General features: G+C 38.5%; 2 protein-coding genes across 3 annotated transcripts in view; both read right to left on the reverse strand.

Annotated features, from left to right (window-relative positions):
• Positions 1–15,484, reverse strand: part of LOC131231900 (cytochrome P450 709B1-like) — a 94,933-nt gene that overhangs the window by 76,914 nt on the left and 2,535 nt on the right. The gene's annotated exons all lie outside the window — the stretch shown is intronic.
• Positions 11,598–12,793, reverse strand: LOC131231902 (cytochrome P450 709B1-like). The gene is made up of 2 exons (XM_058228266.1): positions 12,450–12,793; positions 11,598–12,096 (listed from the first exon to the last, which is right to left on the reverse strand). The coding sequence occupies exons 1-2, from the start codon at positions 12,695–12,697 to the stop codon at positions 11,598–11,600; spliced, it is 747 nt and encodes a 248-aa protein (XP_058084249.1). The 5' UTR covers positions 12,698–12,793.

The following is a 15,484-nucleotide window of genomic DNA, read 5'->3' on the forward strand; positions in this document are numbered from 1 at the left end:
GGAAGGAGATTTGGTCTGTCCCCATGCTGACAGATGGGATCGAAAGTACATCAGTGGACAATAACGAGCGTCTGATCGCCCTTGTGTAGGAAACATGATACGCAGAAATGGAATCCAACTCCTGGTTGGAACGTGACTTGTGCACGAATTCTTTCTATAAATGACACCTTTCCATTCAATTACAGAGAAGGACGGATCGGTTTGGCTTGGATGATTGCACAAGAGAGAGTAGTTGGAGTTTGGTATTTTTTATTCATTTCTTTTTCTTTTTATTTTATTTTGCTTTGTTTAAGGGATCCAGCCGCATCATGCCTGCGATCGGCTAAACCTCTTAGCTAGGGCTAAGAGGTGAAGCTTGTAGTCTGATGGGAGAGATGTTGTTTATGCCTTTTGTTTAGATTGAAGGGGTTTCTGATTTAATTTTATTATGGGAATACTTTTAGTTTTTAATGGCCTGTTGTGACTGAAATTACAATGGGTTTGCAATGGCTTTGAGTATTTCTTTTTCCTTATTTTGATTATGACGTCAGGAAGCCCTGTTGTTTACCATCGTCTCCTGGGCATGGTTGGATGTCGGTACCCTTCCTAATCTTCATAATCATCTAATTGGTTGGTAATTAGTTTAATTCTTTTGTTGACTTTGTCTCCTGGGCATGGTTTGGTAATGGAATCCATTCTAATTCATATACCTTTCATCTCTTTAAAATTATATCAGAGAACGTTCAGTTTAATTTCCATGATTCCTGATACAAGCATAAGATCTCCCTGATTTCTACAAGTGGATCCTCTGAATCCCTAGTTTCCTATCCCTGATTTCTCTTAAGTTTTAGATTAATCTCTCACCATTATTCATCACTTTATATTGGATTTAGATTTCATCTTAAGCTAGTTTTATTTCTACCTAGTGTCAAATAACGTACAAGTATCAGTCCCTTGGGATTCGACCTCGGTCTCACCGAGTTTATTACTACATCACAACCCTATACTTGGGGAGTGAACAAGTTTTTGGTGCCGTTGCCGGGGACTGACGGTTGCAATTCTCTGAAATTAATTAGGTTTAGAATTAGTTAAGATTAGAATTTGACTAACTTTAGTTTTAGATTTTTTAATTTTTTAATTTTTTTTTGAACTAACTTGTTTCCCTGTTTTGTAGGATCCTGACATAAGTTTCTAAATTGGTAATTCCTTCCTAGTTTTTCTATTTTTTCTACTTTTACAATTAGGGCTTAAATTTTAGAAATTTTCTAATTCTCGTATTGTCCTACTTTTAGGAAATAGTTTATTTTTAGAAACTTTCCTCTTTTTGTTTTTAGAAAGTAGGATAGTTATTTCCCTTTTTAGAAATTCTTTCTAATTTTGGCTCTTTTAGAATCTAACTTAGTTTCCTAATTTATTTTTAGAAAATTTCTACTTGTAGACTTTTGGTTTAAAAACTAACTTTCATATTTTGTAGGCCTTTAAGATAGAAATTTCTAATTCGATAAGCTTTCTTTTTTACTTTCTATTTGTCAGTTCTCTTTTAGTAATTTACTTTCTAGATTAGAACTTTCCTAATTTATTTTAGAAATTTTCACTTTCTTATAGGAATTCCTTCTTTTAGAAATCAGTTTACTGCCATCTTTCTTTTAAAAGATTTTTCTTTCCTTTTTAGAAACTAACTTTCTATTTCAATTATAGGAACTTTCTAACTTTAGACATTCTATTTTAGAAACTAATCTCTTTTGTTTTCTTTTACAGAATCTTAAAATAGGAACTTCTCATTTGGTACTTTCTTTCTAACTTCTCCTCCTCTTACTTTACACATTGCTGTAGGATCTTTTCTTCTGTTTTTCTTAAAATTAAATTCAGATTAAGGGTTTCATCATGTATATGCACGAGTGGGAACGTCAGTATGCTGAGAAGAATAACCTATTTTGGGATGATGAAGATATAAATCAACTTATACCTCAAAACTTTTCTGAAACTATCAGTGAGAACCGATCAGAATATAAAAATCTACCGGTTAAGAAGTCCTTACGTGATTATATGCAGGAGAACAATTATACCCCACGGATTAACAAAACAGTACGTGAGTGTTAGGGTTATCATAATTATGGTTGTGAGAATTATTATCACCCATCTGATAAAAAGAAAACAATGCGTGATTATATCATGAGTGATAATAAGTATTACCAACCAGTAGATTCTCCCACCTATGATCAGTATGACTATAACCAGTGGGAACATCAAAATTGGATAAATGAACCATCAACATGTTATAATAATTCTCTTGGATCCCATACCTTTGAAATCCAACCAGAAACGACCCAAGAGGATTCACTTCAACATGACATGGCCTGTCTTGCGGAAATTAGAAAAATAATGGAAACACTCACTTCGCGCCTCGAAAGGATAGAGGAAGCTTTCTCATCCCAACCACAACCCAATCGAAAAATACAATGCTAGGAAAGTGATCCTCACTCACTTTTGAAGGAATCTAGAATTTGGAATGAGGAGTTGGATTCCATTAATGAGCATACGGTTCAATCTCCTGATGAGAAGATCTCGATGATTATTCAAAGGAATGGTGAAGATACATGGGTGTCTTTTAAATATAGTGATGATGACACACCTTCCTTACATAACACACAGGATTTCAATGATGAGGTAAAGGTTAGTTTATTTGAACCTCAACCGAATTTAGGAATAGAATGTGAGGAAGGCGATCCTATCCCAAATGTGCACTGCACTGAACTAGAATATGATGAATATTGGGACGACGATCCTGAATGTGCAACCACAGTTCCCCTGAAATTTATCTCAAGTTTGGTCCAGATCAATGGTCAAGATGTACACAAAGTGGTCGGTCATAATGAGTCACTCCCCTCACCTGACATGTCTGATTTAAAGGTGAAGGATAAGCTCCTTACAACCGACCCTTCTAACTCTTGTGAAATATGTTTGAACCACACCTCTGAATCGAATGATGACGTGATTCAGGAGAAAGACGATTTGCTCGCTACAACCCTGGAATTTGAAACCACTCAATTGAGGCCATCATCTGAGCTGTACACGTTTAACAATTCAACGCCTTGATTGAGTAGTTTCAATAAACAAAGTGATCACATTGATGCTTACCCTATTGATTTTCAATCTATCTGTGTAGGATTGGAGGTAGAAAGCGTACATCTGGCTACTTTCAAGGATGATAGTTTCCTTAGGCAGATCATCGCGAGTTACAATGTGAAAAATAAGTCACACTCAGCTAAACTTTCCAACTCTTTGGATGATTGCTTGGCATACCTTGCAGATTCAAACGATCCCATGTCAAAAGATAAAGTGGATGCCTTGCAAGACGACATCTCGGTAGTCATCACTGACCGAGAGAACCCTTATTCTGAAGCCCCTTCTTCCCCTGATCCTAAACGTCTACCAATAAAGGAAGAGGAGCTGAAAATTGAACCGAAGTTTGAAACTTCGGAATGTGTTGAGACTACATCACTTCTTAAGAAGTTTGCTAAACTTTATTTACTTGTAGTCTTTGATTCACCATGGGATACTAACGTTGAAACTTCTTCTGTCACAGGTGAATCGTATATACTCTGGATACCTTAAGCAATTCAATGAAAAATTTCTTATGAGGTACATAAGTTTCTCTGGAAAGTCATGCTCCAGAGCGTCCAAGCCTATTGTAAAAAGGGCTTTTAGATGATCCTGTTGAGGAACTTACTAAGAAACTTATCAAGATATTGGCCGGAAGAGGAACCTTGCGGTATGATCGAGTAGTTTTTCCCTGCATTCATAGGACTAGGGTAGTTTGCTTCATGTTATTCTAAGTTAATTTGTTGTCTGGCTGAAGGTTTAAACTTAGCGCTCCTGGGAGGCAACCCAGCTTTTCATTCCATTTCATTTTCCTAGTTAGTTAGTTCAATGTTTGTGGGTAACATTGCTGCAAATCCTCACGAGACTACAACTCGTCCACTAGGGGTAACCTAGGGGTTTAAAGGCTTATCGCATACGCTAAATGTAATCGAGAGCACCTGCGAAAGTGGTGTAGGTAAGATTGTATTTTTATTATTTTTATTTTTCTTCTGTTGGTTTCTCTCTTGTGCTGACCCGCTCTTACGTAGATATCTTTGGAAAGCCTCTTGATTCTTTCGTCCAGGTACTATCTTTCCATCACTCCTCTTATATTTTCGTTGTCCCATGTGCATTGCATGCTGATTTCTTTTACATTGAGGACAATGTAGATTTTTAGTTGGGGGTAGGAGATTAGGCTACCTAATCAGTGTTTTCTTGGTCCTGAGCAGAAATTATGAAAATTTTTAAAATTTTCTAGAATTTCGTATGAATTTAAAGTGATTTTGACGGCCATCTTGGATTTAGAATTACAAGATAAGTGATGTTGGTAATTTATGACTCTTGGATTCAGTATCTTTTAGATTTCACAGTTAAGTTTGAATTGTTAATCCATGATTAGAGGTTTTAAACATTGATTGAGTCATGATTTCACAAGACACATCTTGCTTTCACATAAAGGTTTCAGTTTGATATGGAAGGGTTAATTTGGTAATCACTAAGCATGTAAGGAACCAGCCTGAAAAATTTGCCCGTCATGATCAATTGAAGAAAAAAAAAATACCTAAAAAAAAAAACACAAATACCTTTGTAAAGGGTTGTACAAATAATCTTCACCATATGTTTACTCCCTATAGGTGTAGATTTAATTCCCCATGAATGATATGTGAAAAGGGTTGGGTGTACGATCTTTACCATAGGTTTGCTCCCTATAAGTGCGCATTCAATTCTCCTCTCCCTCGATGGAAAAATCAAAAGCGAGAAGAATGAAAAAGAAGAATTGTAAGGCAAGTTCTGGTTTAGGTTTTGAGTGTCCTAAATGCTCTTTTGATTATCAATGTTATCATAGAAATTATCTATTGGATTTCTTAATGATGATAAGCCGAGATTTCATTATACACTTATGGTACTCATTGTTTAGAATTGTTCTAATTAATGCATAAATACTTTAAACTTGATTATGAAATTTATTGTGCGCTTGATTCCAGGAGGAAGTAATGCCCAACATTCATGCATCTTAGAATTTTCGTATCTAGATTAATTTTCAAAAATCACTTGAGTTCATAGAGATTGTCCTGTAATTCTCAACTTATTTTTCGCATACTTTGCTCGGGACTAGCAAAATGCTGGTTGGGGGTTGTGTTGAGGGTCGAATATTGCATATCAAACCCCGATTACTGCCTGATTTTACGTACACGATAATGCCTAATATTATAATTTAATCGTGTTTTTGTTGCAGGATGTAATAAGGAGCTTTGATTGAAAAAGAGTATTAAAAGTATGGATTTAACGCTCCGAAGTCACCAGAGCAAGGAATGGACTCCAGGGGACCGAGATCGATGGATATATATGCCAGAGATCCGAGAAAATTGAGAAACTGAAGCTTAAGTGGCCTGAAAGTTAGTCAGAATGCAAGATCACAGGGTTTCCACCATCCACTCGGCTCGAAACTTCATACATGGCCTGAGGACCATAAATTAACCGTACACGTCAAATTTCAGCCATTAGATCCTCGTGGAAGTGGCCCAATAGAGAGATCAGAGGATAATAACCATTAAGAAAGCATCTTGGACATCCTTGGGAGATCTGGACCCAAACTGAACTGATAGAAAGAGCACGAAAAATGGTGGATATTTGCCAAATTTCACTTCTTTTGGATGGTGCAGTAGGGAGGAATGAATGACGGACGTTTTTAGAAGGCAGAGTGGCAATTCTGTAAATATAACGAAATCCATATGCATGCATGCAGGTGACTTAGAAGAGGCTTGCTTCAACGATGGGTAGTGACCCATCACATGTGGATTATGTGACCCACCTAGTGTTCAGATCTACTTCATACTTTGACTTATGGGCTTACATGTAGCTAAGAAGAGGATGATCGGGGTAAATCTCTAAGAATGTCATCAGAAGTGGGCCCCACCTATTTTTTGTACAAAACAGGCAAATAGTGAAAAAACGTCTAGTGACGGACGTGCTTGTGATTGAGTTTTGACAGTGGGCCCCATCCATCATCCTTTTTCATGATCTGGACCGTCCAATGTGTCTTAGAGGGGGGGCTTGACCCTCTCCTAGGTGGAGGAATTATAGAAGATAGCATGAAGCGGATTTCAACCATTCAAACGGAGGACGGACGGTAAAATAGAAAATCAAGTGGGCCACATCAGAAGAAATTCAAAACTATCCATCTCTGAACGGTTTTTCGAGGAGAAACTGATGTACGGGGTGGATTTCTCTGGAAAGTCCGACCATGGGCCCCACCAAATTATCAGCGCAAGAAGTTGGCGCAGATTGCTGCGTCCATGAAAGCCGGACGATTCAGCTCAATCAGTGGACGATCCACACCGCCCAAAATCACAGGACGTAAGTCCCAATCTCGGCCAGGACGTCGGATCAAGAAGGCCTGATCATTGGGCCCCGTAACAGCTATTACATGCGAACTGTTTTCGCATTTTCACTGCGCAGAACAGAGTGCGCGACTAGGTTGCGCACGCACTTGCCTCCACTGGGAAATGTTGTGGCCCATTTCTAAGATCTGAGTGTAGGATCCGGACCATCCAGATTATAGGGAAGGAGTTTTGGTCTGTCCCCATGCTGACAGATGGGATCGAAAGTACATCAGTGGACAATAACGAGCGTCTGATCGCCCTTGTGTAGGAAACATGATACGCAGGAATGGAATCCAACTCTTGGTTGGAACGTGACTTGTGCACGAATTCTTTCTATAAATGACACCTTTCCATTCAATTACAGAGAAGGACGGATCGGTTTGGCTTGGACGATTGCACAAGAGAGAGCAGTTGGAGTTTGGTATTTTTTATTCATTTCTTTTTCTTTTTATTTTATTTTGCTTTGTTTAAGGGATCCAGCCGCATCATGCCTGCGATCGGCTAAACCTCTTAGCTAGGGCTAAGAGGTGAAGGTTGTAGTCTGATGGGAGAGATGTTTTTATGCCTTTTGTTTAGATTGAAGGGGTTTCTGATTTAATTTTATTATGGGAATACTTTTAGTTTTTAATGGCCTGTTGTGACTGAAATTACAATGGGTTTGCAATGGCTTTGAGTATTTCTTTTTCCTTATTTTGATTATGACGTCAGGAAGCCCTGTTGTTTACCATCGTCTCCTGGGCATGGTTGGATGTCGGTACCCTTCTTAATCTTCAAAATCATCTAATTGGTTGGTAATTAGTTTAATTCTTTTGTTGACTTTGTCTCCTGGGCATAGTTTGGTGATGGATTCCATTCTAATTCATATACCTTTCATATCTTTAAAATTATATCCGAGGACGTTCAGTTTAATTTCCATGATTCCTGATGCAGGCATAAGATTTCCCTGATCTCTACAAGTGGATCCTCTGAATCCCTAATTTCCTACCTCTGATTTCTCTTAAGTTTTAGATTAATCTCTCACCATTATTCATCACTTTATATTGGATTTAGATTTCATCTTAAGTTAGTTCTATTTCTACCTAGTTTCAGATAACGTACAAGTATCAGTCCCTTGGGATTCGACCTTGGTCTCACCGAGTTTATTACTACATCACAACCCTATACTTGGGGAGTGAACAACCATTAATAAGGCAATGGACACTAAATTTATTGCGATCATTAATGTATCCAGCATGTTTATAAGAAACCCGTTAAGAAACTCTATTCATGAATTTAGTTATGATCTTCTTGGTGAGGTCATCTCTCGGATACATACGAAGAAGCCATAATGTTCGAGAAGATTCCAAATATTTGAAGATCAGGCCCATCAATGTCCAATCGAACCCAACTACAACTCGAACTCAGATCCGAAAGAAAGACACATTGACTTGATGAAGCCTTCTGCACTGTACATTAATCAGAATTAAGAGAATTGGAAACTAAATCAAATATGGGCTGATGACACATCTGTGTTGAGTGTGAAATCCCTCCATCACTCCAAACAATCACCCATGGGATGGTTAAGTGCAAAAGGAGGTTTGATTTGGACTGTCCAACATTTTGAAAATGATAAGGTGGGTAATTAACAAGAGATGTTGAGTGACTGTGATCGATAGGGGTCAGGCCTTTGGCCTAATTGTCATCAGTAGAGGAATCTTGGCATTCCGAGGCCTGATCTGGCGGCTCATATACAGAGAAACTTCGGTGGTCATAGCCCTAGTCAATGTAACGGACCACGAACATCTCCATGAAGGATTAACCATGAAAAGAAGATCCGCCAAACCAGAGAGTTCGGATTTAGCTGGAGTCCTCTCTTTCCGAGGAAAGAATATAACGTGCCTAAACTCTCCAACTAATTTCTTTATCATTTTGTTAATTGTGATATTTATATTTTTTTGCTTTATCTCTTCATTAGAATCAACATCAAATTAGACAAAAATTGTCAAAACCGAGAATGTTGGTGCCTTTGATTTTATTGCAAGAGTCACCAAAAGCTTTTTTTAGAGAGAGAGAGAGAGAGAGAGAGAGAGAGAGAGAGAGAGAGAGAGAACTTCTAAAGATGTCGAAATTTTCATTGAAGAGAAAAAGGGAAAATTGGTAAAGAGGATGTCCCATCTTCAGTTTAAGCTCCCAAAGAGATGTGGATGAAACTATTGGAATATCAAAGGAGAAAGTACTAGAAGAGAGGGTAGAGGAACCCATTCAGACTACCGTAGATGAAGTAGGAAAGGTGGAGGAGAAGAATGAGGAGGCTGAGAAAGCTTATACTAAAAAAGACAGCTGAGACTCAAGAAGAAGACACGATTTAAAAAAAGGCATCTGTCGAGACTGCGCACTACCAATCAAATAATATAATATTGAAGGTGAAGTAGAAGGTGATCATTGAAAAATCTCCAAGCTCAAAGACATTCATGTTGGAAGCCAATGATGACATAAAAGTAAGATAATGTGGTGTGAGACAATTAAAAGAATGGGTTTCGCTTATATTTTCAGTGTTGATTTGGTGTGGTGTTTGTTTCATATATGTTGTAAATGTTGTTTTTCTCATGTGTTGGGTCATCGATGTGTTAATGTATCTGCCACATGGTGCCCATTTCATCTTCTAGGCTGTGTGTGTATGTGTCTTTGTCATTGATGATGTAGTTCTGTTGTTGTTCTTTTTGTTGTAGGGAAAAGAAAGACATACTAAAGGTATGGGTCAAGCTATTTTCTATGTGCCTATGGGTCTCTATATAAGAGATTTATTTGTTTTTATTCTTTTTTATTTCAACTGAAGTATATGTTTATTTCATCAGTACTATGTTTTGTTTAGTGGCCATCAATTTGTGGGTTTGGATTTGGCGAAGTGATGTACGATTATACATTTTGTGCTTTTTTTTTTTTTGGTTTGTAGTATATGAAATGATGCCATTGAATGTTAAAGAAATTGTTGAAAATTGCAATTTAATTCATTATCTATTTGCGATCTATTTGGCTCTTTTTTGGAGATAAGAATGATAGATTAGAGCCTAGAAATACTTACATTGATGGCATTTATCTTGATCTGGATCCACTATCATAGTGAACTGTAATGGTTAGTAAGATAAGCGGAAATAACCATATTGCAATTTATTTACTCTTTGTATAAGCGTGTAGGCTCCAAATTGCAATTTATTATTATTATTATTTTATTTATTTTTTTACACATGCACACACCCCCACACACTCACGCCGTAGTGGGCTTTCACCACCTATGGAAACTTGAACCTTGACTGGGTGTTGAAACTCCCGAGAGTCTACCACCCGAGCAAGAGCAAGGATCCGAATTGCAATTGGGTTTATGGTTATGTTGGACTTGAATTGAACAAAATTACAATTTTAGGGCTCTGTATTTTAAATACAAGGAAACATCACTTTTTGATAAAGCTGAATGTTTGTGATTCAATTCACTTATGGATTCAAATGCGGCCTAAATGCAACCTCTTGAACTCCATGGTCTTTAGAGTTCTCAAAGCATGAATTCGAAAAGTGAAATGTATGGACTCTTATCTGGATGCAACGTTGGGACCTCATAGGCCCATCTTTTACACTGGAAATCAAAGTGTTGGCCATCAGCAGGTTGGATGGCAAAGAAACATCGTCTGGAGCATGTATGCATGCCCTGCTTACCATCCTTTTCTGAAGCTATAGGAGAGGTTGATTGTGTTTTCTATTACTTTTGGAATTTGAAACATTGGCACTTCCGGTGATTGCCCAAGGATCTTAAGGCACTTTTATTTATTTTTACACACGCACCCGACACACACACCCACACATGCCGTAGTGGGATTTCACCACCTATGGGTATTGAACCCAAGACCTCGTGTTGAAACTCCTCAGAGTCTACCACTGAGGTAAGGACTCGAACCCAGATCTTAAGGCACTTGTGATGGCTGAGTTTTAAATTGTTGGTTCTTTCACTAATTACAATTGATGGATAAGGTTTAAATTGTGGCACTTGTGATGGCTGAGATTTAAATTGCAACAACACTTCAAGTGGCTACAATTTGAATTGGGGGCACTTTTGGTGCCTCTATAATTATCCAACAGCAAACTGGTGATGACACCGGTTATGATTTGAAGCCCAAGAGATCTGAATTAAAGGAGTCTTCTAATAAATTAACAGTAATGGCAGGGCTCAAGGGTTGGAAGGGGGACTAGTATGATGATAATAAGTGTAAATTTATTCTTCCATCAGCATATAGAGTCTAACAAGAGAGGGCTGGATGGTAGACTTCTAAAATAAAAATGAAAAATCAGTTACCAGTTCTAATACCATGTAGAAAATGGAGGAAAGAAGAGAAGAGAACATGCATATTTTCTCTCCATCTAGAATCTATCATTTAAAATGATAATTAGCTACGAGAGGTAATTTCTCACTAAATAAAATAAAATCAGAAAATATACACTATTATCTCCAAGAACATGGTGCTCCACATGACCACTACATAAATAAGTACAGTTACACTCGAACATATGGCAATTCATACATATACCAAATACTGTAATAAAAATCATTAACATGATGGGTAGCCCGCCTTATTGATTGTAGATTACATAATACTCTCATAAACATTTGTTTCTCTTTTAACCATGAAGAGGTTGTAGGAAGATTGGAAGGCCAAACTGTGGCTGCAGAGTAATTTTGTTCGTGGGTGCATGCTTATATTGAGGAGAGAGGGTGAAAGTAAACCTCTGAAGGATCATGGCAACCACCGTCTTTGCTTCCATCATTGCAAAGTTCTGGGCAATGCATACTTTTGGGCCCATTGAGAATGCCAATAGAGCATTCGGATGCTTCGCTGCCCTTGCAATCCCATCTACAAATCTCAATGGTTTGAATTCGTTTGCATGCTCGCCCCAATACTTCTTGTTCCTCTGAATCATTGGCACTGAAATTGATAATTCGGTGTCCATTGGGATCGAAATATCCCCCAACTTCATATCTCTAGAAGCCATTCTCGGAATAAATATTGCTGGGGGATACAGCCTCAAGGTTTCTAGAAGAACCATGTTCACCCACAAAATATTCGCCATAGTTCTCAATGCAAAATAAAAGCATCATCCAAAGTATGTAATTTGTGAATTATATAGATATTAGTCTTCATTCATTTGTTCTTGATGCGAAAGAAGAAGAGTTATGTGTGAGGAAGAAACTGATGTGTGCATGATATTAAAAAGAAGAGGAAGAAACTGATGTGTCCTTACCAATTTCAGTTTGCCGAGCTTGTCAGCATCGGGGATTTCTGTCCCACATTCCCTCAACACTTCTTCTCTGAGTCTTTCCTGCCACTCACCGTGTAAGCTTAACACAAACACAGTCCAAGTTAGTAAATGAGATGTAGTCTCATGGCCAGCGAAGAAGAACATCTTGCACTCATCTATTATCTCATCCATGTTGAGCCAAATGCCTTGCTTTCTAGATGATTCATCCATCAATGTTCCCAACATCAATCCCAGTAGGTCATCCCCATATCTGGAGTCTGAGTATGTTTCGTCCTCTGAATTCAGTTTACTCTGTATGATGCGCTTAAGAGTATTCTTTGCCCTTCTGTTGAGTTTCCATGTTTGAACATTCCACTTAGTAGGAATATATCTACAAATAAAAGTATATACATATCAGATTTATCATGAAACCTTCTTCTAAAACCGAGAGGAATGGTTATTCAAGGCCAAAAAAAAAAAAACAGGGGCGGCAATGGGCTACATGAAGAAAAGAAGGAGAAGAAGAAAAACACAATAATCTGTGCAATTGGGTTTCTTCTTCGTGAAGCCCCAAATACTTGTGTATTTTATAAAGTACTGATTCTACTGGACAATTCAACCAAATATAGATTTCAGTACTCAAAATTTCACAAGACATGACACCACCATCTTTGTTTCGTTGCAAGTTGTTTGAAAAAGCACAGATTTGAAATAGTGAAAAGAGTTTCAAAGTTAGGTAATTACTCGCTGCCAGGGATTGTGATATCGGTACTGGAAGCTACTGCCCGTTGAAAAAGCTCCTTTTGAACTTCAAAGACTTCTTTCCCTAACTCGTAACTACTTCCGAAAGAAGTTCGGGCAATTACATCTGCAGTAAGCTGTTCAAATTCTTCACTCATTTCTATTTCTTTATACTTCTCCTTGGTTTGAATCGCCTGCTCTTGCCACTTATCAAGCTTGGATAGTGCGCAGGCTGCCATTATCTTTGTCATTACCTTTCAAAACCCAATGCCATAGATAGGAAGTTGATTTCAGTGTGAGTATGCTTTAAACCAAACAATACAACAATCAAAACAACACATGCACATTCGATATTCTCCGTTCTTCGGAAAATTGAACAAATTACAAGATCGCTGCTATTCCTTAGGCATTGTCGCCCGATTGGTAAGAGCTAAATACTATGAGTAAAAGGGAAATAGATATCTGTTTGACATTTGAACGGTCTATGCCCAACGTCATAGCATTTTTTTGTTAGCTTGTTAGTACACCCCACTGTCAGTTCACACTACACTGTTAGCCACCCCCATTAGGGAATCGATACTGAGACCTCAGTGTTAAAATGAGGTATCTTTCACTCAGTCTACCACTTGAGCTATGGGTCAGGGTGTTCCCAACGTCAAACGTCATATCATATGTTTGGATGCACTATATATTGAATTGAATTGCAATTTATTAGTTTAGTATAATGGAACATCAACATCACTAATTTTTGTCTTAGGATAGCAAATGAGCCCACCTTGGAGCTAAGACAAATCCAGGACTGACCCATCAGCTGAGGACTCATTGACAAGCCTGGCCCGTCTTGCAGTAAGGAAATAGGGTCCAGGATGGTTTGGGTCTACTAGTCTAACAGTTTTGGATAAATCAGGCCTTTCTGGGATGAACTTTCTGGCCTTACAGACCCCATTATTTGGTGGGTTTCAGGTGAGATCATTGGTGGACCATTCGATTGGAGGGTTCCACCTTTGATTTGCACATGGCCCCAATGTCACTTTGATTGGGGTGATCATTACCATTCAAGTGAGGGCCTGAAATATGTAGGGTATTACCATTTTTTACTCTTGCCACATCAATTTTGAATTCCTTAGCTGTTCGTTGTGAATAAAATAGAAAATGGGCTAGGTGGTTGGTTTGAGCTCATATTTTGAACGGAGCAAGGTCCAGTTGGGTGGGGGCCATTATAATTTTAACTTCATTGGGCACAGCCAAGCTCATTTACCTTCCTTCTCAGATTGTTTAGTGATCTGTTTGCAGAGAAGGCTTGGTTGGGAGTAGTAGCTTTTCTCAAGTGAAGTGAGCTCCTTTCAGAAGCAGGTGTGCTATGGATCAGGTAGTTAAACTTTCTAAGGGAGTTTGTGGAGTGTGCCAGCGGTGGTGTGGCACAAATATCCAAATGTATCCAAGCTCAAGTGATCCTGGTTAGATTTTCTCCATCATTCAGTTCATGGAACAGCCTATCATAAACCCCTTGCCATGGTTTTTATTCTCTGTTTTGTGTTCTGTTCAAGCGTATGATTAGCTTTGTTAATAAAAAATATTAAAAATAAAAAAAAATAAAAAAAAGGTCTAGTTTCAGTTTTGGGTTTGAGGCGGTTTTGATAGGCAGGTGCAGGATGTTGTCTGCGCCTGCTCGAATGTGTTTATCTTTGTATAACTCCCTCTTGTTCAATGAAATGAACCATTCTTAAAATGAAAAAAATTAAAAAGAGTTCAGTGAGGCCGTGACTGTGGGGCTCACATTGGTGTATATGTTTTATTTCCATACCGTTCATCTATTTTGAAAGCTCAATTTAGGGCTTGGTCTCAAAAATGAAGTAGATCCAAATCTCAGGTGATCTACTTCATTTTTGGGTCCATGCCATAAAATGAGTAGGCAAAACTGATGAACAGTACAGATATATAACAAATACACTAAGGGGACCTAAGGTCATGGCCTCACAAATACACATATCAGAGTTCCGGATCAATCATCAGGTTGGGGACATTGCACTACCAAAAACAAAGGCAATGCAACTCATCAAGTAAGCCACACATGTACAATGAATATGGACTGTTGGATTTTTTCTCCCACCACTCATTTTTAATTATCACGCAAGTTTGACCTGAGTGTTCAGCAGACCAATATTAATTTTACTCCATTGCATGTCCAGAAGAAACTAATGAATGGCCCAGATCTCTAATATGTGTGACATCCGGCCAGTTCTCCTACATGTGCTCTATGGCCCCACTTGAGGGGTCCCATTGCATCATGGACAGATCTAGGCTATTGAACAGGAGGCCAGAAGGTGCATGGTAGTGCCCGAAAATAAGGTTGCGTTGGACGAATCTTTTTGCCCATCCAATCTTTCCTACATGTATAGTCTACCTGACATCATCCTGATTTTCAGGGCCTTATGCATGCATAACGTGGACCACCTAATGAACGGCTTGGATTAGAAATAATCACCTTGAGCTTCTCCACGTGGAAAGCCGGGCTGACAATCTTCCGATGCCTAACCCAATCATCACCCTCAATTATAGCCAGACCCTTGCCCATAATGGCAGCTAAGAAAGGGTTAATCTTGGGCCTGGGGTAGAAACCGGACTTATTTGACAAGACTTCCTTGGCTAGCTCTGGCTCCATTATGAACAGGCGGGGCCGGCTCCCGAACCAATACAAGAACATTTCTCCTGTGCACCACATCACCTCTTCACATTACAGTCGTTTACAAAGTCGCATATATATATAGAGAGAGAGAGAGAGAGAGAGAGAGAGAGAGAGAGAGAGAGAGAGACCTAAGCACATGCGCACTTTTATACACGTGTCATCGGAGTCTAATCCGAACGGTCCATGTGATGTGGAATCACATGAAACCCCAAGGGACCAATTTTTAACCTGATCTAAAATTCTAGTGGGCCATAGAAAAGACAGATGCAAAACAAGGGAGGAAACTGTTTTGTTTTTTCATGGCCCACCAAAACTTTAGATCAAAGTAAAAATTGGGCCCTAAGGTTTTCAT

Source organism: Magnolia sinica, chromosome 17, assembly GCF_029962835.1.
Source record: "Magnolia sinica isolate HGM2019 chromosome 17, MsV1, whole genome shotgun sequence".
NCBI lineage: Eukaryota > Viridiplantae > Streptophyta > Magnoliopsida > Magnoliales > Magnoliaceae > Magnolia > Magnolia sinica.

Coding starts and splice junctions, on each gene's coding strand:
- LOC131231902 (XM_058228266.1), bottom strand. CDS start 12,697: ATGACAAAGATAATGGCAGCCTGCGCACTATCCAAGCTTGATAAGTGG. Junction 12,097..12,449: donor ATCACAATCCCTGGCAGCGA/GTAATTACCTAA, acceptor TTTTATTTGTAG/ATATATTCCTACTAAGTGGA.